We start from the raw sequence: 27997 nt of genomic DNA, 5'->3' as shown, positions 1-27997 counted from the left end.
GTCTGAGCCTCCCGGGGCCGTGCTGTACCCAAACGGTGGCACTGCTCGTGGCTCCCATCGCCTCCACACCCGGGAGCAGCAGCAGCGGCTCCCCTTGAAGCAGAGGGTACTCCACCAGGGACGTGTCAAACACCAGGAACACAAAAATGTGCTTTAAGTGAAAGAGAGTGTAATACAGCCTTCTCTCTTTGGAGAGTGTCAAGTGATGCAGCCTTGGTTTCAAACAGCACTCCCAGGCCTGGGGTTACCCGCACCGTGCCAGAACTGGTGACCCCATGGGCCAAGCAGAGCATGGCTCAGCAGAGCTGCTCCCGGGGCAGCTCTTCAGGGAACATGTGGGATAACATAGGTGCAAATAGCTGGAAATGGCAGGACGGGAGAACTGGGGGAAGAGAGATGGTAGCGACAGAGCAAACCCCATGGTCCAGAGCAGAGCACGGGGGGAAAGCCTTCCCGATGCGCAGCAGCACTTGGAGGTCCAGCGCTGCCAGGTCAGTGATGCAGGAGCATGTTTGCCTGGTTCCCATGCATACCCGTTGCCAATTAGCCAAATTTACATTTAGCTAACTTTACATTGCAGTGCCTGAGCGATCACCAGCCTGGAGACACAGCTAGGGCAACTCCTTTGAAGAACAGTGTCTGCTTTTGGTTTCAGACCCAAACCCCAAACCAGTCTGACCAGCTGGAACCCAGTTTCAGGTTACACCCTGCCTTGCTCTCTGGGTGACTTAGTGGGTAATGATCTCACTCCTAGCACACCTCAGTCGTCTCTCCAGGTGTCCACACAGGCTGCATCCCCCATTCCCAGCCCTCCCCAAACCCTGGGATTGCCGCTGCTGCAGCACCTGGGAGCCCTCCCCTGAGTTACTGCAGTCTGGGCAGATGAAAGGGTATGAGATAGCAGGCATGGGAACGATACCTGCCCCCTCTGCGGGTCACTGCTCCTCAGACACCACTCCCAAGTCAGATAAGACAAACAATTCCTTTTTATTGCAACTTGTATTATCAGAGTGAGCACACAAAAAAATAAATCAAGATGTTAGACTTATTGCATAGGCCATGATAGGCTGTGGGAAAAACAAAGAGATGGAAGAAATGATATGAGACGGGTCATGAAAAGCCATGGAGGAATCTGACCAGCCCTGGGGACACGGAGGCTGATGCCCGTGAGAAGCGTGCAGTCAGATTGCCAGCAGGCTGTGGGCAGCGGTTTCTTCCCTTCCAGCCCAAGCATTGGCCCAAGGAGGCAGGTCTCCTGGAGCAGTGCTCGAGAGGACCTGAGCTGTGCCCTGAGCCAGGCATGGCCTCACCAGAGCCTTCCAGAGCCACTCTGCCCTCGACCCTGAAAGGGTCCAAGCTTTTAAACTGAAGTCTGTACAGAGATTTATGCTTCTTGCACACACGCACACATACACACACATGCAAACACACCCCCACCGATTTCCTCTCTCTTCACAGCAGTTTTTCAAGAGCAGCAGGCACTGGAAGTTTGGGGATTGGTTCCAACCCTATAACCAACAAAGCATACTAGACACTTCAGAAATAGCAGCTTCTGCCCCCAACAGAAGTCCTCAGCTCCCTGAGGTATAAGCCTGGACAACAGAGATGCAGCGGTACCGATCTGGGAAGCACCTCACCAGGGAAACACATGGGAGCTCACCTAAATGGGGATGTCACAGGCTGCCATGGGGCCAGGGATGAGCTCTGGACCTCCCATGGCTGGGCTCATCTTGCACCAGGAGGGACAGGCCAGCTGGAGCAAGGATGCCCAGGGACATCAGCTGCAGTATCCAGCCCACTCCCGTGCTCTGGGAGATGCCAGGGACTCAGGTCAGGCTGCGTGCTCGGAGGGAAGCATGGTGAAATCAAAGCTGCAGCAAAGATCCAGCTGCAAGGGAGCTGGGTCCTTCCACCCTCCCCTCATAATCAACAGGAAAAGTAGCAACATTTATTTTCTTGTGAGAATAAATAGATATTTTCTCAATGTGTTTGGGTTGAGACTGAACACTGGAAAAGCATGCAGGGCATCTCACAGAGAGAAAATAGTGGACACATACTGTACATAGGAGGCTGTAACATGGCAGCCAGGCAAAAAAAAGAATCTAGGTGTGCTTTTCTGTTAAAAAGCAAAGCCTAGTGATTAAAGCAGGTATTTCCGTTTCCTTCCATCTCAAAAACAGAAATGACTGGAAAGTATCATAGAGCCCTTGGAACAGGTCTGGATGGTTACGTGAATCTCACAGCCCTTAAGAGGCTCACCCTGACCAGGACTGCTTGGGAGGCAGGGCCACCTTGCAGAGGACTGGGAGAATGGGAGGAAAATACAAGCTTTGGTGGAAGAAAGTGGCACTGCTAATAAAAAATTGCTGGCTCTGGTGAGCTTTTACCATTCACCAATGCAAATGCTACACAGATCCAGTCTCAGGGTCCTTCAGTAAGTTGAGTAGAGTTGTGCTCTGGGTTTGAGCAGGAAGAAAGACGTAATTCAGAGTTTCACTGGGTTGTTTGAGGTTAGGAAGGAATAGACATCAGAGAGCATCAAAATGCTTCCTGATCCTCACTTTTCAGAGCAGCCATTTAGCCAAAACAATCACAAACACTAGTACTGCCAAATGATGGCTAGATCTTGGCCTGATGCTACAAATGTCTTCAAGGAGGAAGAGCCCTTCAGGCACAGGCCAGTGTCTAAAAACAGAACTCCAGAAGTTCTGGGGAGTGCCCCTGTGCTGGGCTGGAGAGAGTGAGGCTGCAGGTCAGACAGGTTTAGTGGCACTGCTGTAAAACAGATGCTCAGTGTCCTCTGTGGTGGAGAGGGTTGAGTTGGTAGCAGTAGTCGGCTGCCGGCGGCGGCTGTTCTTCTTCCTCTTCTTCAGGAAGAAGTAGCCGATGATCACCAGGACCACCATGATGCAGATCCCAAGGAGCACAGCAATCACTACCTCAAAGGCACCTGTGGGGGACACGCGAACATCTTAGAAGGGCTGCACCATGAGCAGTCAGGAAGAAACAAGCACCAAAGTTGCTGTGCAAGCTGTGCTGGCAAAGAGAAGAGGTGGGCAATAGCTGCCCTGACAGCAGGGTGCTCCCTGCACAACTGGGCAAAGAAGAAAGAAGGCCAGCACATGGCGTAAGGGTACGGCCAGGGTATAGCCAGCCTGTCTCTCCCAAATTACGGTTCCCATCCTTTCCCAGATGCACCACGCCCTCTAAAGGCCTTTCAGTGGCTTTGGCAGACTCGGCTGTTTGACACCTCTAGGAATATCAAGCCCTTCTGTAACACTGGTCTTGCTTCACAGCTCAACAGGGAGGCCACCAAGGGGTGGTCGTAGAAAGCATGTCCCGGTTGGGATAATGCTGTCAGATGAGCTTTGGTGGGTAGGCTGAGCTTGTGGGGAAAAAGCTTGTAGCAGTGCTGCGAGCACTTGTTCTTCTACAGACAACCAAACTCCTGCATCAGTGGGGACAGTCAAACATGATGCATTTGAGAGCTGGTGTGAATTTGAAGATTAAATCAAGCTCTAGGGTTGAAGTGTATCATTTCAGGAGTTGTCTACTGAAGAATGAGGTCTTACAGCTCTGTGGTGAAAGGACACCAACCGTAAGGTGATATTCTTTTAAGAACCTGTTAAATCAATAGCTTTGGAGTTCTTTACAGTTGTAGAGAGGGTATATAGGTCATCAGATTTCCCCACAGGCTAGCACCCAACATTATTCACATACCCACCTGGGCCTTCTTTCTTGCGGAAGTTAGTGGTCCTTATGTGAACCTGGCCCTCAGAAGAATTTTAGTTGCCATTTTTTGATGTTGAACAGTGGAACACTCATACAAGATGATGGAATGAAAATCAGGAGCCTCTGATATGAGCTACCGAATCACAGACAAAGGAGAAATTGGGCCACAGATGCTCAGCGCATAGAAGCATCTCTGACATCCCCCAAATCACACATTGTTCCCTCAGCTTCAAGAGGGGGGTGCGAGAGAAGGCTATTATTTGCAAGGAAAGACAGGGTAAAAGCAACAAGCAAGATCTGTAGGAAAAACTGTTACTTACTTAAGATAGCACTTTGGGACTCAAATGATTCCCATCTCCGGCCAATGACATCTGCTTCTTAGTTGGGAGCAAAGAAGGAGAAAAAAGTTTTACAAAGAAGGTTGGGAACAAGGGATAAGACAGGTGTCTGAAGAGCATATTTTCAGTGCTCTTAAGTGACTGAATGTCTACAGGATCCTTCTTTACAGCCATGGTACTGAGCTCTCAGGGCAGGCTGTGAGGCACAGCATAGCACAGGGTGGCACTTCAGAAAAGCAGCAACAGTTTCCCTCCTAACAGATACAGTCTGGCAGCATTCCTCATGTTTCAGCTGTTGGCCTCCACAGCAACCCCTACAAAGCTCTACAATGTAAACCTTTCCCTCCTTTTTGTTTAAAACTTCTGCCTAATATGTGTCATTGAGGATTTCTTAATTTCTCCCCTCCCACTTGGGGAGAATGGAAGCCAAGCTAGAAAGTTAGATTCTCTTTAGAGAGGCTACAGCATATCTCTGGTTAGTTTTGTCATCTTCCTCTGTCCCTTTTTCAACATCAGCACACAAAATGTTTTCCAGCTCTGAGAAATGACAAGCTGCGTTGCAGAAAGATGCTGCAGACACCCACTGTTCCCTGTAAGCCATCAGTCACGTTGAAGAACGCTGTGAGGCACAGTCCAAGTTTGAAAGCAGAGCTGCTTGCTTTGACCAAAAGCTCCTGAGTCACTGCCTCTTTGGGACCACAGAATTTAATCTGGAATGATTTTCATAGTCTGATCTGTAAAACTCCAGCCCTCGCTATGTCTGCTTACTTGTGATGCCTGAACATGATTTCATGCACTCTTCCTCTTCTTCAAAGTTGTTGTCGTTGCCACCACACCCCCCGTAGGTGAAGGGGTCACATTTCTCAGTGAATGGGTTATAGTACCAGCGGGGGATGCTCTCGGTGCACTGTCCAGTGTCAGGCAAGTCCACACAGTGACCTGGCAAAGCAAGGGGGAGGTGCTCTAGCCCAAGCAGTGGGTTTCCAGGACAGCAGCACTTTCTGCTCACAACAAAAGAGCACAAACACCAGGGCAGAGGGAATCCATGGCCAGAGCAGCGCTCTTGGGTCCCCACTGCCCAGTTGCCAGCTGCTCAAATTGGCATTGCCAAGGTAAACTGCCACCTGCTCATAAACCCGACTAGCAAGGAGGACAAGAAACATCAGAGCATGCAGTCATGCTCCTGCAGAAATGCCCTGTCCTCCTCGGGTGGCAGAAGGGAACATGAAGAGCCTGGACACACAGAAACCACAGTTTGGCTCAGGTCTCCTCTACAAACCAGCTGCATTTAAGATGACTGGGGATATCTATACTCTTTCAGTCCAGTGATAGTGCCGCTGTCAACACTAGCACAAACAAAGCAAAGGGATTGAGCACAGGCATATGATTACTCCTATTATGCCATTGTTGTTATCTCCCATTTTGCTTTGGTTTGCACTATTTCCAAAAAAGTGCTGCAGGACTTTGTACAGGCCAAGTACTGTTCCAACAGGCAATATGCATGACACTGGTTTGGGTGGAAAAAGATTAGGCAGGAGAGTGAAAGCCTGTTATAAACAGCTGTCCTCAGGGTCAAAGACCAGGCCCTTGCTCATTTTTAGTACAGGGACTATGCACATTCTACACCCATTTTTGGAATGATACAGGGAAGCAGCTTTACCATGAAATAACAGACTGAAGAGAAAAACAAAAGCTGGCAGATTTCAGCCTAGGTGCTGCGGACAGTACTTACCTTGCTTATGTGTGACATTGATTTTCTGCAGCCTATTGAACTCACGAGCATCTGCAAGAGAAACATTTCTTGTTAAAACTTCTGTCACCAGTTGAATACGAAAGAAATGCCTCCATCCACACAGACATGGGGAGACAGGGCTTTCCTGCACATTCCTTAGCTATCACAAGCCAGGGAGAGGGAGATAATATTGGAGATTCTTAAATATCTCAAAGCTGTGAGAGGAACATGGAAAAAATAAAATGTAATAATGAGAAACTACTCCCAATTTCTGGTCCACAAATACAGAGACAAAACTAAGGAAAACAAAGGCTGCTTTCTTCTTCTTTTTTTTTTTCCCCCCATCAAAAAGTATGGGGAAACTGCTATCACTCCAGGTTTTAAGAAGTGTGAAAGAGCACTGGTGTAGGTTGTAAGAGAGGGCAAGATAGATCAGTTATATGCTTGCAACCTAAAAAGCAACAAAACACTCACATATAGGAAAGAGATTATGGGAATTCTGTCAGAAGAGGGAGGGAAGGAGGGATGGTGGACTTGGGCAGCTTGCCACTGTACATTTATATTCGCATAACGCGAGGATGTTAAGGGGACTGTGACACTGGACAGATGGGGAGAAATCATGGTTTTATTTCCCATCTACCAACTTTAGGAGAGCAGGTAAGGTCATTCAGTGAGAAAAATATTGGAAGGGGAGGGGAGGACAGGCTCTGAAGTCTTACAGACAGATGCAGAGAAGAGAGTCAAAGAATATTTAAGAGGCGAGAAACATCCCAGAAGGAAAATCAGTTCCTGAAGTCAGCAGAGATATGGGAGATGTCAGAACCTGCAAATATAATACTGCAGAAAGAGATAATGCAGGGTCAGGAAATAAGAACAGAAGGTACCAAAGAGCACTGAGTCAACACCTGTAACTTACACTGCACTTATTCTCGGGCAGATACTAAGTTGACTAAGCCAGAATTTGAAGTACTCACATTGTTCACAATACATCTCGTCCGATCCATCAGCACAGTCAAGAGTTTCATCACACTCCAGATAAGCATCAATGCAGCAGCCATCCTTGCATCTGAAGAAGGGGGACTGACATTTCCCATTGCACACTGCATCAGAAACAGTTCAGATAGCTCATTAAAATTCATTGTTTCTCCCTGCCACACAGATGCTTTATGAAGGACTTAAAAGCTGCTGATAGGGCTGGCAAACAAGAAACAAGGCAGATCCAATGGAGAAGAGCAGTTATTCCTCTCTGCTCCAGAGGTGGTCCCAAGTGCTGAGGACTGTGTCCCCTTCTGAGCTCCCCAGTGCACAAAAGACATTGGCACACTAAGTGAATTCAGCAGAGACTCAGCAAGGGACCAGAGCACAAGACCTAGTATAAGGTTGTGGAAAAGATGGAGACAGACTCATTTTGGAGGTGTGCACTAATAGGATGAGCAGCAACAGACACAAGTTGCTACAAGGGAAAGGGATTGAATATAAGGGGAAAAAAACTATAACAAGGGTCTTCAAACACTGGCACAATTGGACCAGAGAAAGTGTAAAATCATCAGAGACACCCCAAACTGGATCAGATGCAGTTCTGAGCAACACAATGTGACTCAAAGCTGGCCCTGCTTTGAGTAGTGTGTTGGACCAGATGATCTCCAGGGGTAATCCCCAACCTAAATTATCCTATGACATGAAAGCGAAAGGCTTAGTAAAGAAATTAGTCTCCAGTGCCATGCTTTCCACACTCAATGCTAATCAAAAGCCACAGGAATGGATGTGAGACACTGAGCCTGAGCTCACAGCAGGATTACAGAGTGGTACCGGAGGCTCACCTGGCTGTTGTCGCCCACCAACAGAACCTGAAGAGATAAGGGGAAAACCAGAATAAATTTACCACCACATCATTTTGCCAGCTCAAGATCAGCTTTATATTGCCTTCATATCTCACCTAAGAAGTGCATATTTTCTGGAAGCAAGCCCAGTAGGGCTTAGGGAGGGGAAATACAGGTGCCCACCACCCAGAGACCCTGGATGAGTAGTACCCATGTGAGGCAGGCCTGCAGGAGCACAGGAGAACTTCCCACCACTAGCTAGACAATTCCCAAATGGCGTTTCTTTTCCAAGGCTTCTTCCTCCTCCTTAAGCTGTACACCACAAAGGGCTTAGCAGAGGCTCAGCCCGTTTATACGTGGCAGCACTAAGCCATTCTCAGACTTGGCTAAGAGGGTGCCAAGGAGGAAGATTATCTTCATTTTAGGAGTGAAGCACTTCTGGCTCCCCCACAGCACAATGTTACCCTCTGAATTTAGGTTTCAGATGTGACAGGAAGATTTGGTGAGGGTTTCTGCAGCCAGAGACACACCAGGGACACTGACCAGGGGAGCAGTGCTTCAGGAGCTAGGTCAGAAATGTTGGCAGCATAAGACTAGGACACCCCATCCATAACTAGTCCGGTCTCCTCAGCTCTCTGGGCTCTAACTAGCTGCCAGCCAAGAAGCTGCAGTACCTGGCCATGCAGTCACCCCAACCCTATGAGAAAGGGGGTGCTGATTTTTGAAGAAGACTCACCTCTAACATTCTTGCAGGCGAGTTTACACTCCTCTTCCCGTAAGTAGTTATTCTTGTTGGGCTTGCAGCCGCCAAAAATGAACTCCTCACACTGCTGAAGGGTCGGGTTGTAAAACCAACGTGGAAAAGATCCCCGACACCAACCCACCTTCTTAGGAGTCAAACAATGCTCTATCAAGAAAGTTAACATAACAGGCTCTGGTTAGCTTGTTTTGCCTTTATATTTACAAAGGAGAAAATCTTCCAAAAGAAAGTTTGTCAACAGTGTGGACACCTGTCTGGACAATTTAGAAAATCTTGAGTGGCATGGAGAAGGTGAGTAGGAAATCATGGTAAGTATTTTCTTATATGAAAGGCAGGGTCACAAAATCAAAATAGAAGGTGCTATATCCACAAAACAAAAGGAGCTGCTTTTCCACACGGTTAAGCTGTGAAACTCCGTCCTTCAGGAAGTTGCTGCTGTGCAATGATTACATGAATTCAAAAAGGGGTTTGTCCATGGCTATTAAACACAAAGACACCATCTTCTGCTTAAAAAAGTCTCTCAGCTGCAAATCACCTGGGGACTAGCCAAGCATAGTAGAGATTTACTGATGGCTTGTCATGTTCTTGTGCTCTCTCCAAAGTATCAACCTCTGGACACTGTTGGATGCAGTGTACTGAATTTTGGACAGATCATTAGCATCACTTGACATGGCTGTTCTTACATTTTTTCTGGTACTTGTGGTAGGAGGACAAATTCCCTGCTTAGCTACTAGACAAACATTTGTCCAAGAGCTCCTTGCTCCTAATGCACTTGTAATGCTGAACATATTGATCATTAAACGAGACCATTAACATAAAACAGATAAATAAAGCCAAGGACACTTTGAATGTCATGCAGACAGCTCCACCTATCCTGCAGCTTAAGGGAATTAGGGCCTTCACAGTAAAACCATGGAGTCAACAAGACCTTTCATGTTCTCCTGTCTTACACTCTCAGTTGCACCCCAGACTTCAGCCACTCTGACATTACCCAGCAGAGGGCAACGACATGCAGAGAGGACGGGGTTATTGCAAGCCACCTCTTCTGCAAGAGGATGCAAAAACCCTAGAATAGATCACTATGAGTGCAGAGACCTTCCACTACTGGTCAGCTGCAGGCTTTTACTGGGAAAAGTTGACACACGTCTGGTCTCTTGGTTGTGTTCTTTTCCCATCCACCCCTCTGAGAAGAGCACCAGTAATGCCAAACCAGTACCCAGGCTTAGGGACTCCAGCTAGACATCTGTGGGCTCAAGCTCACCTTCAGTCTGTTCAGAATTCAGCACCATGATGGTGATGTTGGTGAAGTCTTGCTGTTGTGCAGTGTCTGTGACAGTAAGCTGGAAGACGTAAGTCCCCGCCTGCAGATTGGAGATTTCTACCTGATCTTCTTCGTGCTTCTGAGAATGCAAAAAAAAAGGGCTTATGCAGAAGAAAGTACCTCTAATGAGGCAGTGAGTGCAAGGCCCATGTTCCTGCATTGGCTGGAAACCCCCAAGCAGATGTCTGACATGAAAAATGTCTCAGTGCTATAGAATCCCCCCAAATCCATGGTCTGGAATAGCAGAGAGAAAGAGTACCACAAGCGTAATTAGACATTTCACAGGGGCATTGTAAAGGCATGAGGGAAAATAAAAAATCTTTGGAGAGGACTGAAATACCTGTAGTTTTTATTTAACTTTTAAAAAATAAAACCGATTATGAATCATTTATTTAGTGCATAGGGAATAAACTAGTTGTATTTAAGAAATATATACTCTTTCATTTTTAATATGACAAGTACACAGTTTTAGAGATGGAAACGAGTGCCTATTTCTTTGCCTGCTGAGACGTTTCTAAAAGAGAGTGAATTATTTCATCAGAATAGAAAGCTGTGATATTACCGACACAAACTTTTTCCCTGTATTTGCTAACAATATTTGGCTTCCATTTCCATGCTGTCAACCTTTTTGGTTAGGTTTCAAGAGTGTTGCTATATATCATCTTACTGTAGTGAACACAGAATACAAGAGGACTCATTCTTCTCCCTCTGCCCCCAAAAGTTGCTTTGGTCAGGCTAGGGGGAAGTGAAAAAGGAAGGAGCACTTCTAGATTTCCACAGCCGTCTCAGCACCCTAGAGCTAGTCATTGCTGGTCTTCAAAATCAGCTATGGGGCTGATGCACTTATTTGCTAATTCTTCCCAAAGATGCCACAAGAGCTCCATATGAGCAACAAGGCTTTCCAGAGCATTTTTCAGAAGTTTAACAATAACCATTTGTTCTTCTAAAGCCACAATTCACATTTAACATCTATCAGATAGGCAGCGCTCACACCCCAGAGATATTTGAGCCAGTCAGCAGATGTGACTTCTGCTCCAGCTCAGATAAAACAGGAGGAACCAGCTATACTCTAAAGAGACAAAGTCTAGGAAAAGCCCGAGCAGAACAGAAGCACAACCTGAGACTGGATTATTCAGAGCCAGAGAAGGAGAAACACCAACATGGAGCAGAGCAAAACTAAGGGCAGGCCCCTCACTGAACTACAGGAGCTTGGGAGCAGAGGCAGCTCTTGCAACGAAGCTGCTGCCCTCTCGGGTGCTGCCACCCAGGCAGATCTGGTGTTTTTCAGGAAGGTTTGAGATGGCATCCTGGTGCAGGGAGCCTGAGACCTGATGAGGCCAAGAAATGCCACATCCCAGTAGTGTGTGAGAGGGTGGGGGCAACCATGAAGAGTGCTCCATAGATTTTGGGAACAAGCTCGTGGGTGGACTGGCTCAAGGAGGGCAGGACAAGGGGGGTGATCTCTAAGTCAGTGGCTGTAAGAGCCCAACCTAGTGCAGACCAGAGGTGACACTGAGCAAGCTGCTTCCTTCCTGAAGCTCCTTACCTTCATCTCCACGGAGGGATCGCCGAGGATCTGTTTCCATTCGTAGCTGACTATCCCTCGGTCATCCGTGCTCTCTGTGCCCCTCAGCATCACTGGCTCCCCCGGCTGTACCCTCATGTCCATGCCAGTGCGGGCTATTGGAGGATGGTCATCTGCAGAAGAAATGCAGAACAAGGCTTGGGTAAGTAGCTGAAGGGTCCAGCCTTGTCTCTTTTAGAGAGGGGGCTTCTTCCAGGCTAGATTAATACAGGCTTCGACCACTGAAAAGGAAAACACTTATACAGTTGTGCTTCTTGTAGCCTGAGCAAGCAACAGGCAATCAATACTGTTACTACTGCCCTCACTAATTTAGTAACTCCGCAACCCACTCTGGCAGTGCCTTTGAGCCAGCTGTCTCCCTGGCCATTTCTGCCCACAGGAACCACTGTAAGAGGGTGTCCCTGTGGCTACAGCCATTGTGTTCCTCACAGAACAGCACACGGCAATCTCCACCCTTCACTTAGGGAGATGACCTGGTGTGGGTGTTGAAGAATGTGGAACTAACTCTCATCATTCCTACCATCATCTCTAAGCACTGTGTTAGCATACTTAACCAGAGCTATGCAATGCGGGATTTGCACGAAAATATCCCTTCTCCACCTCACCTTCCACTCTACTCTCTGACATGTGTGCCTTAAAAAAAAATCACACAGATGCCATTCATGAGATCATTATTTTGTGTCATTCCATGGATTAGCATAGCAGCAGCCCCCACAGTCCATTAAACACTCTTCCAGACTGTAAGCGTAAGAGATGACCACCGATCCCTGCCCATCCCAGCAAGAATAGCCTGCACAATGACAGCATTGAGCCTGACTCATATCTCCTTTCGGCCTGAACGTCTCTGATCAGCAGGCTTCCTGCATAGCTCAGCCCATAAATCTCCACCTGGTAGCACCTGTACCAAGTCCAAGACTCAGTGTTCAAGTTCAACCTGAGTCTTTGTAAAGGCACTGATTGTCGTTTGTAAGTTAGATATAAATCACTCTACCATTACACTATTCTTTAGTCACGGTCGATATAAGAGGATTAGTGCCCAACCCCCTTAAAAAACTACTGCATCAGCTAATTATCTTCACTGGTGTAAACTTGCTCCTAATTTCCTGTTTGAGGGTTTCTGGATTCAGGTCTCAGCTGCTGACTCTTGCTAGAGCCTACTAAAGGGACTTTTAAATTATGACATTCAAAACAAGCTACTTCCATCACTAAATGCTAAAAGTAATAGTTCTTACGTCACTAAATTCAGTAGGATAGAGGGCTTTGCAACACATATTCCAGATCAGGTACCACAATCCCACCCAGAATCTTCTATTATATTCTCTGGTATCTTTTACCAAATAAGCCATATTCATTCTATCCTGATCTTACAAATGCTGCTGCCATCAGGAAGTCACAGGTGAAGTCACACAAACCTTCCCTTGTTTACAGGTTGGAACGCTGCACTTGGCCTGTTCAGCTGCAGAATCAGGGAGGGTACGTGCGTGCCAGCCCTCTGAGGTTCCCCCTGCAGCCTGCTCCCCAGCTGCAGCCCACCTCCCTCATCACTAGGCTGACGGGGCTGCAGTTTTACTCTCCGAGAAGAGGTAGGTAAGTCACTTCTAACTTGTGCAGCCACATGGCTTCTGGTCACATTTATTGCACCAGTCTGTGTGCTCTCTGCAGTCTGTTACTGGTTTTATGTTTTAGTTCATCTTTTCATGTAAATATTGAGTGGGAACAACCACCAAAATAGGCAGAGGAGACCGAGCTGGACCGAAAAAGGCCAGGAAGATGGCACAAGCAGAGATGCCCACCCTGGTGTCCTCTCACCTTTGGGTGACGCACACCTCCCTGCCACTCCTTCCTCAGGGCTACCTGCCAGAGCGGTGGGTTCTGTCTCAGTTAGGCACAAAGACTGCTGAAAAGACACCAAGCAGAGCCGAGAGAGCCTGGCACCTCTTGGTTTTGAGCAGGGCCAGTAGAACAAGTAAATGGAGTTTTGCTTTACTTTCAAGTAGTCTTGTCATGAGAACATTTATAAGCGAAAGCCATGACTGGAGCTGGCAACACTTTCCAAACTGAACAGGGAAAAACAGCCCCACAAGCACCTTGTACATGGCACTACAACCTCTGGAAAGGGGGCACGTTCCTGCCATTCCTGTCAGGCAAATGCCATGACCCTGCTAGGGAGAAATGCAGCCTGCTCCCTCCCACCCTCTTGACAGGGTGAGCCCAGTAGACAGGTGCAATTGCACAAGGGAAAGACCAGTTCTTCAGCAACAGAGAGGCTGATCATTAACTCACAACTCTCAATAATATTTTTCCTTGACATTTCTTAAAAATGTACACTTAAAAAAACATGTACACTTTTAAAAAAAAAACAAAACTGCAGGCCAAACATTTCTCCACAGGTCAATTTAGTTACTTTGGGTTGTGGATTACACGGTGAAGTTTTAAAAGCTCATTTCTGATCAGTGGGTCAGCAACTTCTCCAGATGTCATCTCCGATTAGCCAGATTCCCCGACCCTCCTCACCTCTGGACAAAACAGTCAAGAGTATTTGCTTATCTGCAGTGACTGCCAAGAAGGAACTCCCACTAGAAATTAAGGACTTATTTTTCAAGTCTTTTATCCTTAGGATGTCTGAAAGCTCAGTGACTTCGGAGTATTTCTACTACACTGAGTATATGGTGCCTTCAGTGGCATCATGGCTGTTCCCCCCCTGTGCTTCATAACCTAGCACTGACTGAGCCAGAATGAGTATCAACAAACTGCTCACAGAAGGGAGATTCTCCATTCAGTTTGTTTTGCTCTGAAAGTCTGCTTGAAAAATGAAAGTTACCTTTGCTATAATGCTCTTTTGACTATGGAAAGTTTCTGCTGTAAAACTGTGTAATTAGCAGGGAGATTAAAGCTTTATGATGCTGTTCTATGTTGTGCTCTTTACTGTGGAACACGTGCTCCTGGAGTCACATCATTAAGTGACAGCTACCGTTTCCCTTTATAAAATACATTGGAAGGTGAAATATCTTTTCTTTATGATCCTTGAGAAAAGCTTGACAGAGTAAATCCGAAATGCTTAAAACCAAATATATATGGCTTGCAGTGTATTCATGCCTCAGTCCCTGCTTCTTGCTTTTTAAAAAATTTCATCTAGTTTTCAGGCTTATGCAGTCGGTGGTTTGTCTGGCTTCACCTCTAACAATGAGTAAACGTGCATCAAAGTTGGTGGGGGATCAGGAATCTGAAAGATATTAAATTCCTACGACGGCTGCAAAAGTAAGCATCTAGGTTAGGAGAGACCTCACAGGGGACCTTGCTAGCTGAACATGCAGGCACTAAGTGAAATCCCACAGCGGAAAGCACTTGCAAAGCTCCCAGTTTGGGGATTTCTCTTTTGGAGCTCAGATATCAGCTCTTGCCCTCCAGACACAAATTCACAGAAAACCAGATTTCCTCCATTCCAGTGCTCATGCAGATATACCCTGAGTACTTGAGACTATAAATCAATGCTTGAAAATACCTCAGAATGATTTGAGGTTGCCACTAGAAAGAGCTGGAAAGCTCTCTCATCACCAGGGGACTCTTATAGCCCACTGGTGTCTCCCACAGGAGCAGTTTACAACCCAGACCAGTGTAGCTTGCACAGGGGACACTGAGGCTCTGTGAAGGGAAGGACCTCACTGGGGACAAAAGCCACCGGGCAGGCCAGTAGCAGAGACAGGAGCAGAAATGAGGCCACCCAAATTCCAGCATCCACAAGACACGTAACCTCAGTGATTTCAAGTGTCAGAAGCCAGCTGAGCCTGCCTGCTGCACAAGCAGCGGGGCAGAGACAAATGCTAAAGCTTTTTCCAGGGAAGTCATTCAAAAGTGAACAGCTTTCAGGGAGGGTTCATTCGAATCTCAGCCATCGACACTAGAAAACTCCATTGTGACAGGCAAAGGTAATGAAGGATGATGCCTCGGCCACAACGTTAATTTGCCTGAGGGGGAGGAGAGGGAGAAGGGAACAAAGCCATGCAACATAGCGCCTGGAGAAAGAGAAATACAGGCTCTTCCTGTAGGGATTCATCCTGGCTGCGCAGCAAAAACAGTCATGACAAAGCCATATAGTTTTCTGACAAGTCATGCGAGCCAAGCAGCTCTCAGCATTCATTTCTAGAGGTTTCTGTAGTGGTTTGTAAGAGGTGCACACAGCAGGTCTACTTAACCTCTCTAAAACAACAGAGCATGACTGAACAGGTTGTATTTTCAGAATAATGCAATCTGCTCCTGCTGCCAGGCTCCTTCCATCCTTCCTCAGGGTATGGGAAACCAGTCCAATTTGCTTTAGCAGGCAAAGGAAAAGAGTTTCCCGTGGGTCTTCGTGCCATTTTAGTAAAGATCAGTTTGTTCCTCCAATCTCCTTAAACAGCTCCAGAGACAAGACGCAAGGTAGCCACGACATGGGGCACTTCATTAAATTCTGCGTGACAAGTGGTAATTTCGCAGCAAGTGGAGTGGAAGCTGCTCATCACCTGCTCTGAGCAGGGAGTTGGACTGGTTGGTCTCCAAGGGCTCTTCCAGTACACATCGGCCTCTCAATCTGTGGTGTGGGTACTGAACGTGCAATTCCCCCTCGCCTGGCCTGAGCTGGATGCTGGAGGACGAGCGAGCAGCTGGCTCAGGGCCAAGCAGAGGCGGCCAAGGGGACACCAGTAACCGGACCTGTCTCAGCTCCGGCCACCATCCCAGCACCACTCATTTTAGTTGCACCGCACCCTCAGAACAGAAACCAGTGCGGGACCAAATATTTTAAGAAGGATGAGCTTCAAACTTGGGGAGCTCTGCTTTTTTGAATGCATTACCGAAGTTTTAACCCGCAAATCTCTCTCCACGTTGAGACAGGAGCAGACACATCCTGAACCCTGCGGTTCCCCCGCGCTTCCCGTCTCCCACTCACAAGCCCTGAATCCAACAGGAGGAGGAGAGTGTCACTGAGCATTTCACAACCCCCACAAAAGGTTCAGTTCAAGAAACGGACAAAGGTTCAGGGAGGTTATTTTCCAGTTTCACACCCAGAACTGGTTTGCCTAGACCAGAATAAGCTCCGGGTAGTTACTTAAACACTAGGCTCCATTATTACCAATAAAGCACATGGTGAGCCTGCCCCTCCCGAATGAGCCAGGCAGAAAACTCGCACCAAAGTTCAGGCTGGAGAATCATTTAAGAGGATAGTGCCTTTTAACAATAACATCAGAGACTTCGAGCTGTACGTTACCTGGAACAGGTGAGGGACAGAGCTAAGCTGCTGTCACCAGCTCATACATAACTCAGAAACTCTTGTTCTCCAAGATACTGAAAATATACTCAGGTGATGTGCAGAAGCTAGATTTCAGCTGTATTCACTGTTGCCTGTACCCATAGGTTTTTCTGAAGTCCTAACACTGTAAGAGTGGCCTCAGTGCGTCAGAGCAAGGGTGCCTCTGTCCCTGTGTTTAGTGGCCAACAGTCTCGCTGGGGATGCTCAAGCAAGAGCAAAGACAGGGCAAGCACACACAGTTGCTTCTCCTGTAGTACTCTCCCAGCTTTCAGCTACTTCCATCAGGCTTCCAAAACATCCCAAGATTAAATATGCCCATTCAGCAGCCCCCAGCTGCGCTCTCTCTTTCAAGTGTTACTTAGTCTCCTCTTGAACATATATAAACCTCTTAATTCAATAGGTCTGCTCCCTGTAGTAGTAGTGTGGGTCTTGCAACGTGTGGCTTTTTTGTTTAATGTCACCCACTGGCATCACTAAATATATATTCCACTATTCACTAGAAAAAACATAATTTTAATCCTCATTATCGCAGAGGACATCTGAAGATTGCCACATGGGCATGCCCTGAAGGCTTCTAGGACACCTGACAGTGGCACATAAAGGGAAGCGATGGGTGACAAAGCAGCATATAAGCTTCCTGCAGACCTTTAGAGCCAGTCTCAGGGGGCTGACAGTAACTCAGGCTCCAGAGCAACCACAGAGCTTCACATTTTAACAGCAATGCAACACAACAGCAGCGATACTAGACAGTTTTGTCTCCGGTCCAAAACCTGGCCCAAGATTTTTTGCCTATAAATGTCTGGGAGGAAAACGTGACATGCCAAAACCGTCTTCCTTAACACTTATTTCACCTGGCCTCTTCAGGCATCCTCAAAAGATTTGGAAGACAAAATGCTGCAGAGCTTCCTTATGCTGCCGGGTGGACACGCTCAGTGCCCAGGGGCTCCTTCATTTGGCCTCCTGCACCTGCACCTCCGTGCCCTTCCCCAGTCACCCTCGGTGGCAGCCAAGCACCCGCCTCCCACCCAGTCAGGCCCCCTTCTCCTGCGTGGGCCCAGCTCCAGCATCATAGCTGGAGGAGCTTGGGGTTTTGGTTTGGATTTTTTTTGTTTGGATCTGAACCCAAATCGCAATCTGCATTCTTCAGTGTCTCATCAACTGCTGTGGGGAGGAGGGGCCCTGCACCCTCCGAGAGTGCAAACACGAGGTGTAGAAGGGACAGAGCCCTTCCTACACCTGCAGCGGTATCATGGCGTAAGCCCCACGTGAGCGAGGAGCGGCATGCCCGCCTCAGCGGGCAGAGTATCCCCAACAGCATTTCTGGCATGTTTTTCACTTCTTACTGATAACCCCTCCTGGGTCTTCCTGCTCTACCGCAGCCATCCCAGCACCTGTGAAAGCAGCATTAGGGAGGGTCTGCAAGGCAGCACCTGCAGATCAGTGGCTGGGATGCTCCAGCTTGGTGCCACGGATTGGCAAACACAGCACTGCTGGTGGCACAGAGCTCGGTGACCCAGGGACACTTTCTAGAGACCTGCACACATTCGATGCCAGGCCCTGGGACCAGCCCGGGGAGGAGGGGGCTGTAGTGTCCTTGTAAGGGGTGTTGGTCCATGGAGATGAAGAGACTGCATTGCTCAACAATACCCTGTATTTTAATCTAATCTTGTGAAATCAGGATGTACTGGAGATGATGCATTCCCTCTCCCTCCTGCAACAGATCATGTAGGAGGTCAGACAGCTGCCAGCATGCCACCTCCAGTCCTGGTGATGTGGACTTCAATTCCCCACTAACTGCAGCTCCTGTAGAAAGGACTTTGAGCCTGGAATGAAGATGCAGGACAACTACTGCAAAAGTGAGACAGAGATTTAGCAGAAGGCCCTAAAATGCAGTGAGAAGCAAGTAGGAGGGACAGAGATCAGGAGGACCACTTCTGCCACACTGCTATTCAAACCAGTGACACCCAAGGGTTGCTCCAGAGAAGCTGTGCCCTGCTCTAAACCCCCTGCACTGCTACTTAGGATGGACAAAAGCAGTCAGTATGGGGTTTGCTGCTATTTCACACCTCCAGCACCTACAAGGCTCACAGGCTGGCACATCCCAGCAGAAGACCAAAGACCTATTCGAGCCCAAGCCCATGTGCTCACCTGGATGCCGCCCTTGTCATGTTCACAGCTCCTTTCCTTCCCTGCCACAGGTGGGTTGGGGTGGGGGGGAGGGGGGTAAGGAAGATTACCCATACAGATATTCCCTGACAGCCCTGCCCAGCCATCAACATATAATAAACTGGTTATGGCTGCCAAAGACCCGGCCAGGCTCGAGACCCAGCCTCATCAGGCTTCCTGCAAAACACAGAAGCAGGAGGCAAAAGGAAGAATTGCCACGTTTCCAGTGTTTCCAAACACGCTGCGTTTCTTTGGAAAGGGCAGAGCACGTGGCAGGCAGCCAGCTCCAGATTAATTTGCTTTCTACCTGGTTTTCTGGGTCCAGGTGCAATCTTTCAGGGCAGGAAACGAGGGACCAGGGAAGAGAAACCCTCCTCCAAAGGGGGAGTTTTCTAATCAGCTTTCCCCAGCTGCTCCCTCTCCCTCCCCCAGCAGCAGGGACCAGCCCCAACAAGCAGAGTGATACCGAGACACCTCACCATTCAGGCTGCTGCTCACAAGATTCAGGCTGTGGCAAAATGAAAGGGAAGTATGTGGATTGCACCCTGCCTCCAGCCCCTGAGCAATTAAGAGATTAATGCAGCCCTTTAAAACGTGGCGATGTGTAGATTTTTAGAAGATTTCACTTTCCAACCTCAAAGGCCTGGGGGGAGGGAGAAAAAAAACAATACCTTTTTCTTTACATGTCAAGTATCAAAAACTCAGCCCGTGTTTGGTAAACACTCACACCAGCCGCTTCAAATAAGTTAAAGAACAATTCTCTCTCTGTTTACTAATAGGTAAACTGAGGCACAGTTTAACTTAACCTCACTTCTCTTAAGCTGGTTTATCAAAGGGAAAACCTTCGCGGCAGAGGGACATATAGAACCCCCATCTTTAATATCACTTAATGCTGACCATTTGGCAGCACAGCTGCACATAAGGCGGCTGGAGGAGCCGGCACCAGTGACCATTAGTGCTCTCCCAGCCGCAGTTTGCACAAATCCATTATGGGCACCTTACCACTAGATCTGTGATCCTGCATCGCCAGGTAGGAGTCGTACACGTCCTTCCTCAAGAAGTTGAGAAAGCCGATCTTCCTGGCAAACCTGCAGACGAAAGCCTGCTCGTAGAGGCAGTTGAGGAGAAAGCAGCCCTGGATGTGGTCCTCCTCCGTGCCCGGGACCTGCTCCACGAGAGCCAGGTTACAAGTGGGCTCCTTACAGCAGGCTCTCATACAGTCTCTGCTCCGGTGGACCATGGGGGACGACAAGAAGGTGGCTCCATTCTGGACGGAGGCGTCTGTATCCAGCACCAAATCCGGCATTCCTGCCGTAAAGTCCTCCAAGCACGTTTCACCGAAGGGTTTTTCCTCCTGCCCTTCACCAAAGTCCACTGCCAGCACCATGCAGACCCAGAGAACAAACCGCGGACCCGGACTCCCTCTGGCCATGTTGGCACCCCAATCCTCACCGCCTTGAGACCTTAATCCTCTCCTAAAGGAAAGGAGAAGTTAGATGAGGCTAAGAGGCCGGTGTCCAGCGCACGCCACCCCAGGGTGAGCAGGGATCCACCAAGGCCGTGCTCTGGGACCCCGCTCGCCCCGGGGTGACCAGCGTGTGTCTCCCCCCTGCAACTCATTCCCAGGCACGTGCTCTCAGCCCCCTACCTGGGCGGTCTCCGGTGAAAGCGATGCGGGGAGCGGGGAGTCCCCCTCGTCCCCCCGCTCCTTCACCCCTCAGGTGTGCCTTCGGCCGCGTCCAGCGGAGACAAAGGCACGGAGAGTGCAGGAAGTGAAAACTAACTCCCTCAGAGAGGGGGAAAAAAAAAATGAAGTCACTCCCCTGCTTGCTGACTTGCGTAAGAGGAAGGGGAGGAGAGGCAGGCTGATACCATCTTCCACTCCTGTGGCGAAGGGAGTCAAGGCTGCCTCGCCGTGGGAGCCCGGAGCCATACTCTGGCGCACGCAGGTGCGCGGGCACCCTCTCCAGATGAGCACCCACCGGACAGGCACTGGCTGCATCCCCGTGCTTAGGGTGCTTCGAAGGAACCAAAAGCTGGGGAGCACACGGGTTGTGTCCTCCGGCTGTAGCCTTCGTGCTCCAGTGTGGCCAGCTACACGGCGCACTATTAGCCCAGGTCTCACTAGCCCAAACGAGTCAACCTTGCAGTCACATCTGCAGTGCCCGCTGCCATCGCTGCTGCAGGAGGTTTTGTGCTCAGCACAGTCACCTCGAAATCATGAATTCCCTGCTCTTAGGACACGATATTCTTTTTGAGTGAAAGCACTTGGTAGCCACCACAGCAGTGAAAACTTTTAGTAATCACTTCCCACTGATGAGCAACATCTCACTACTCCCCACAATCTCATATAGATCAGATGCGGTGCATTTATGGTGTCCTTGGTCTTGCAGTACGGTGCTCTTTGGGGCCACAGAAACACAAAGGCTGCCTGACATATCTTCCTTGTATTTTCTCCCTTCTGCTTCTACTTGCAGATCCATGATCAAATTCCTCTGTTCAACAGATACACCAGTGTCATCCACCCCCTTTGTAAACAGTCCTAAAGCCCCTGGGTAAACTGTTCTTAAACTGTCGTAGTCCTTAGGAAAGCAGGGAGTGCTTGTAATTTGCTTGGACATTATTTGTAATGAAATATTGCATCACTTAAAACAGCAGCAATTGTGAGATGGTATTAAGTGGCATACCTTTGAAAAGAGGTGGTGAGCAGCAGCTATGTATAGAACAGCAGCTTGTTTTGCAGCTTTGGAGATCATTCTGGTGTCCAGTGTTTCAATTCTTGCTGCTTCTTTCTGTACCTCTGATCCAGCTTCACGGGATTTATTGAGAATCCTTAGAGACATGTTTCCCCCTCCTGGCTGTCACAAACACTATGGGAACGTAATGTGGGAATATTATTATTCCACACCTCCCAAGACTTTCTGTGGCCTGATGCTGACATTTGAGTATAGTACTGAATTCTGTTTGGAAAAGGGAATTGCTTTGATCTGGCTATGGTAGGGTATAAAAAAAAATATAGGCAAAGCCTAAACCATGAAAATAGGTAGGGCAGTAGGAAACATGCATGTCTGCAGGGCAGAGAGATGTTTGTTTTCCTTATTGGCTATATGAATCTCTGTCAGAAGAAGCATGGGTGTCTTGCACTCCACACTCAGACCTCATCTCTATACCAGGACTTTAAGACCTGCCTGTAGACGGTGCAAGTGGTGAAGGGAGAGCTGACCTCGCTGTCCTGCACATCATCTAAATACACACAGGAGAAATAAAAATGACAACAAGGTTGTTTCCTTCTTTTATTCTGCGCTGCTTGAGGCACTCTGTGGGGAGGGTCCCTCGTATATTTAACCTGGAGGAGAGTTTTTCCTGGATAGATATTTAAAGCCTTCGGTCTGGAGTCAGGTGAGACTCAGTGCAGTTCCCTGACACAGGAGCATGCTGCTCAGGGAGCAGCTGGCCCCATCCCCTTTGCAAACCAGCAACTGTGCTTGGATATCCACATTGGCAAAACTGCCACTAAACACTCTATTTTGGCATTTTTGTCTAACTGGCAACAACCCAATCTACTTCAGCGGTAGTGTTGTGTTACAGAATCCCTGTCGGGGGTTTCTTGCAAACCTGAAGGACATGACATCTCTTCTGCTTGTGCCAGGTAACATAACTCCTACAAATGCAGGGCTGAGAGGACTCTTTGATTGGAATCTCTAGCCTTTTCTTTCTTTTAAAAATGTTTATGAAGGGATGAGCCCCATGACCCCCTTCATAAGCTGATCAGGCTTTAAAGTAGGGAGTTTTGATAGCTTCTACTCTCAGCAGAAGGCTGTCCTGATGTCCTGATACAAGGTTTTCTGCTGCTCATCCTATGTGTATTTATAATTACTTTATATTCAGTTTTCTTGTGCAGTATTGTCCTTTCATTTCAAAATCTTCTCTCCTTTTGTCTTCTTCAGCTGAATTTATTTTAGTGAAATCATATCCTAACTCAGTCTTCAGTTTACTACTGCAAGCATAGAATCACAGAATCACAGAGTGGTTTGTGTTGGAAGGGGCCTTAAAGATCATCTAGTTCCACCCCCCTGTCATGGGCAGGGACACCTTCCACCAGATTAGGTTGCTCAAAGCCCCATCCAACCTGGCCTTGAACAATTCCAGGGCAAGGCATGATCTTTCAATCACTTCTTTTATGGTAGAGTCTCCATTTCCCCTCTGTTATCCTAATGGCCCTTTTTCTGCACATTTTCTGGTTTCAGGTTTTCTATTATTAAATATGTGTTACAGAATTCTATACCACAGTCTAAAGACTGGATCACCCATTACCAAGTATTTAATCTTCTCTCTCTCTGCTGGAAATACGTTGCTGAATACATCTTGGGCTCATGTTAGTATCATTCGTAGGCTCACTGCAGAGCCACCTTTTGAACAGTACACGTTTTAATGGATCTTGGACTTGTTCTCTTCTGCCATTTTCAGCTGATCTGTCCCCAGCTAAATTTTTTGTGACAATTTCCCAATTATGTGATCTTACTTTTTATATTCTGTATATTCTTAAATTTGATCCATTTTTTTCAGCTTAGCAGATGGGTCTGGCCTGTTTATTTGACCTTTAAAGATCACATTTTTCATCCTCTGCTGTAGGAGGGATGCATCCCACCTCTGTGCCAGTAGCACAGATTCTAAATATTCCCAGTTTCTTCTGAAGAGGTGCAGTAATTAAAATCTTGATTGAAATTAGTCTCAAGATCAGGGACTTCTACTAGGAACCTCTCTCTTGCAGCAGCAGCTTTCCTTCTAACTCAGTAACTTACTCTTTGCCCTCCTAACCTAGAAATCCTATTGCAGCCTGCATCTTCTGCCAAACGAATAATTTCCCACGACTTCAGCTGAGCCATGTGTTATTCATATTAGCGTGAAGGGAAAGTAGGGTGTGTGATTTTATGACTTGGGGAGTGTTTTTAAGGGGTCTTGAAACAGTGAGTCATTGTTAACATTTGTCTGTCTTTGAGAAGTGTCTGTGCTTGGTCTGGCAATAACTATTCAGGACGTGACTCAGGAGGGGTAAAACGCACCATAGTTTAATATTTGACTAAGATTATAAGATCTCTTAGACACGCATGGCTTGTAACAAACTCAGTGCAGGAGCCTGCATCACCTGCCTTCTTGCGATTGCTATGGAGACCCCAGCACCCACTGGTAGGTGGTTGCCCACCTTCTAGAAGGAAGTGATCCCAACAGGCAAAAAAATAAAGCAGACTTGTTGCAGATCCCCTTTGTCCTGCTGTGCAGCCCAGCTCCATGGCATCACTGTCTGCAATGATTTCCTGACAGCAGCTTGTCCCACCGGCTGCTGCAGACGAACCCACTCTGCTGCGCTTTGCCTGGGAACTGCTCCATATATAATTAACGCTTGGGAGACAGGTTTGCTTGCTTGCTTGTTTTGTTTTATTTGCCTCAGGTTAAACCTCCTGGTGTGGTTTAGGGGTGAGACCCAGATGCAAGTGACAGCACAAAGATGTGGCAAAGGAAGGAGACAGGGAGGAACTTCTGTTGGGCCGTGACTAATCACTGGTCCTGTGGAGCGAAGCAAGGGAAAGGCTGCTGAGTCCTCCCGAGAGCCATTCCCATTGCACAGAGGGTAGATTTGGGGAAGGGAGTTACAATGAGGGTATACTGTTTCTTTGGGGAGGTTCTTGTCTATGGTCCTGCATGGCACTGGCTTTTGTTTTAATGTTGCTGGTCAAGGTAAACCCTTAAGGGCAGGAGCACTGGGAAAGGAAGAAGGGAAGATAGTGTCAAGACTATTTACACCGAGAAAATATCTGCATTCTTGTTTACGCTAGGCTTTTACAGTGAGATAGGTAAGAAAGTATGAAGCAAAGAATCTTGCAGGAACTAGAATAAACATTTTCCACTGAAGTCCTCGTAGGCAACCTGAGCTGTTCTTCACAGCACCTGTGAGTGCAACAGGATCAGCCGCGGGGTTCCCCACGGCCTCTCCTTCTCCATCACTTCCTACAGTGACTGCATCCCCGGAAACCTTCTGACTTGCAACACCTTCAGGCCAGCTGCCAGTGCCTCCAGTGAAGGGCTGCTCTCCCCTGGGTTTGTAGATGGCGATTTCCCTGCAGGTGTGAGCAGTACAGTCCCTGCAAGTGTAATTGCACCCGTCCAAGGAGATCGGGTCACAATAAGCTTCTTGGTGTAAGAACTATACAGACAGCTTGTGCAAGCCTGAAATGTTGAAATCAGGCTGGAAAAGAAGGAAGATCCCCTTCATCTATTCAGTCAGTGTTTGTCTGGTCTCCAACTCTACCATTCAAGGACTTGCTGAAACCTCTGTGCCACATGAAAACACTGATAATGCTTTCAGTGCCGCAGGCCTTTTTCTGTAGGAAAACGGTAAAGCAATGCAAGAGGGAGGGCAACAAGACTACATGGACAGGTTTTCAAAGATCCCCAAATAATCCATTTATATCTAATTCATGTTATCAGCTTCACCTAAGTATTCAAGGTGGGGAGGGGGCTTTCTCCTCAGTGGAGATGCTTACTCAACCCACTACCTATGGGATGTCTGAGGATGGACACAGATAAGCAGAATTAATTGCCTAAATAAGGAGAGAGCCCAGGGTTTACTACTCCTCTGGTGTGCCAGAACAGTAAGTACAACTATTTGTCATTTACCCTTCTCAGCTGCTGATGAGCCAGTAGCCTCTATGCTTCACTTGGCTGCCAGTAGCAGAGGCAGGAGGGAGGGCAGGCAGGCAGGCTAGCTCATCTGACCTCTTACCGACCTGTCTGTTTTCTGAGGCGGTGTCAAATACTGCAATTTTGTTTTGATTAGTAAAATACTAAGTTGGGAAATGTATTCCCCTCTCTCTTGGCATTCTTCCTTCTCACTGAAGTTTCATTGCCTTATGAAAGGCAAGACCATCAGGGGAGAGGAGTAAGGCTCATTACCTACCACCTGACTGAAGAATATATAGGCTCCTCTCCGCATGCTGGTGGGAAGGTAGCAGTACAGCTCAGGTGAGAGGTGGGGACTGCGTGAGCTAGAAACCCCTGGCTGCTTCCTTAAGCCTCTAGGAGTTGAAGGCAAGAGATGATGTGCTCTCCCTTTTCCTGCTAGTGCTCTGGGGCAACAGTGCAGCCTTTTCAGTTTTCACACTCCTGTGGAGATGCTGGAGGATGAGGGAAGTGGCTGATGGATGTCATGAGGCTGGGTGTACTGGTGTGGCTGACTTGGGGCTCTGGATTCTTTAATTTCCAGCCCTGGCTACATTTTCTGATCTGCACAAATTTTTTTTTATGTGCCTGTTCCTGCTCACAGGAGGGTGCAGAACCTCTTTACCTTGTGGTGTCAACGTAGTATTGATACAGTCACCTCTGCTCTCTTCCCTGGTTTAATTTGTGTTAACTATCGTGTTTGCAACCACAGGGAAAGTGATTATTTTCTAAAACAGGCAGAGAGTGGCTTCTGGCTGTCTTGAAGGAAAACATTCCTCTCTATCTTGGGACTCAAGGCACCGACCTGGTTCTCTGGAAAGACGAGCTGGTGCCCTGCTGAATTATTGAGCACGCACCAGTCATCAGCTTGGAAAGAGCAGCACCAGCTTAGGTCACAGGTGTGGGATGGAGATTATTAGCTTCAAGAACAGAGGAGTGTAACCAGATCTACCTCATGCACTTGGTTGCTTTGCTGCCTGGATCAGTGACACAGCTGCTTGGCACTACAACACAGATGCTCAGCTTGGTTTGGTGGCCCTCGCTGGGGCCAGACAGTCACCAAAGCCCAGCTCCACACTGTTGAAGCCCCCACTCCTTTCAGAGGCAAACCCTCACTCTTAGGGCAGGTCTGGAGGAGCAGCAACCTCAGGTCACACATGTGGAAACTGAGGCACAGTGTTTCGGTCTAACATTCAACTCTGGTGGCCACATTTAAACCTACATAAATGATAAGCATATTTGCAGAGGACATGATCACCAGCAACTGCAGCAGGAGGTCCATTGGAGCTTACATGTGTGCAGCTCTTGTGAAAAGACAGGTTGTCTGATTAGATTATTCAGTTGCCCAAGCACGTGTGTTTATTTCTGAAATTTTGGTCCAGGTTGTATGCTTGAGGCTACACGGAGAGATAACTAGGTTGAAAATAAGATGGTGTCTCCCAGCCACGCTTGAGATCTCTGAGATCTCCCTGCTGTACATGTCCAAACAAAATGGTGAACGTCCTTCTGTCCCTTCAGCCGCCTGAGTCTGCTGTATGCGAGGAAAGGACAGGATGGAGTGCAGCACTGTGAAAAGAGCCATGCAGCTGCTCCTTGTTTGGTGACAGCTGGCACTTACCAGCACTGGCAGGTGGCTGGTGTACCCATAGGAGATGCTGCCTCATTCGAAGGGGACAGTATCACTTACCCTGTATAAGGCACTCAATCCTATTCCTGCAGGAACTTCTACCACACCCTCCTAGAGTGATCTTGCACACTTTTTCTGCTTCGTCATGCTTTAATGGTAGATTAGTTTATTACCGGAGGAGGCCTGCTTTATCTGTAAACATTTCTTTCTGTACTGCCACCTTCTCATTACAGAGAATTCATTACTAAGCTCATATAAGACAAAGCAGTATGATGAACATCCTGTAATCTGGCTCATTTTGGCTTACAGTTTTCCCAAGAGGGCCTCTGACATCCCCCTCTTATTCTTAGTCTTATTCCATTTTAGAGTGACAGTGATAGAGCAGCACGAGGGCACCAGGGTCTGCTTATTATTTTGTCAATAGAGTATGGATGGTGGGGTGAGTCTGCCTGTGGACCTTTTCAGATGTGATCTCAGTGCATTGCTCACACTCAAGTGAGGTTACAAGTCAAAAGCAGCTCGAGCCATTTGAAGAGCCATTAGGACAGGTTATATTCTCTTTCCCTCTTCCTCACACCTATTCATTGACCTCTGGATCCTGTGCTTCATAAATTCAGCTACGCTGGCAGAAGATTAACAAAGCAAACCCCATCTTTCATGTAGAGTTGAACTGAACTGCTCAACAAAGAGCACCAGAGTCAGCACAGGGGATGGAGGAAGGGGGCAACTTCCCTGCCAGCCCTTCAGCTGCTGCAAATTTTTGGACTGACTCAGGGATGCCAGGTAACTTCTCTTGTAAGTCTAGTCCTTTTACCCTGGTCTTAATGCCAGCCTGTCTGGAGCTCCACAGGACCAAAGCAAACATAGGTTGTTTTCTCCTGTTAAAAAATGTCAGTCCTTGATCACCAAAATAAA

The 27997-nt window shown here is 47.8% G+C and overlaps 1 protein-coding gene across 2 annotated transcripts; it reads right to left on the bottom strand.

Moving 5' to 3' along the window:
• Nucleotides 1-985: 985 nt before the first annotated feature.
• Nucleotides 986-20494, bottom strand: SPINT1 (serine peptidase inhibitor, Kunitz type 1). 2 transcript variants are annotated; one of them, XM_074909531.1, is made up of 11 exons: nt 20387-20494; nt 19741-20213; nt 11250-11401; nt 9644-9782; nt 8359-8529; nt 7623-7649; nt 6777-6902; nt 5803-5853; nt 4839-5009; nt 4053-4109; nt 986-2950 (listed from the first exon to the last, which is right to left on the bottom strand). In XM_074909531.1, the coding sequence occupies exons 2-11, from the start codon at nt 20168-20170 to the stop codon at nt 2754-2756; spliced, it is 1521 nt and encodes a 506-aa protein (XP_074765632.1). In that variant the 5' UTR covers nt 20171-20213; nt 20387-20494; the 3' UTR covers nt 986-2753. The 2 variants fall into 2 exon arrangements, with proteins under 2 accessions (XP_074765632.1, XP_074765633.1); XM_074909532.1 differs by having other exon boundaries at nt 4053-4106.
• Between the last annotated feature and the right edge of the window lie 7503 nt (nt 20495-27997).

This window comes from Athene noctua, chromosome 6 (assembly GCF_965140245.1).
Source record: "Athene noctua chromosome 6, bAthNoc1.hap1.1, whole genome shotgun sequence".
Taxonomy (NCBI): Eukaryota; Metazoa; Chordata; class Aves; order Strigiformes; family Strigidae; genus Athene; species Athene noctua.
The sequence above is the reverse complement of the archived record's forward strand: the minus strand, read 5'-3'. Positions and strand labels throughout refer to the sequence as shown.

Coding starts and splice junctions, on each gene's coding strand:
- SPINT1 (XM_074909531.1), bottom strand. CDS start 20,170: ATGGCCAGAGGGAGTCCGGGTCCGCGGTTTGTTCTCTGGGTCTGCATG. Junction 9,783..11,249: donor ATCCCTCCGTGGAGATGAAG/GTAAGGAGCTTC, acceptor TTGCATTCTCAG/AAGCACGAAGAAGATCAGGT. Junction 6,903..7,622: donor TGGTGGGCGACAACAGCCAG/GTGAGCCTCCGG, acceptor TTTCTGATGCAG/TGTGCAATGGGAAATGTCAG.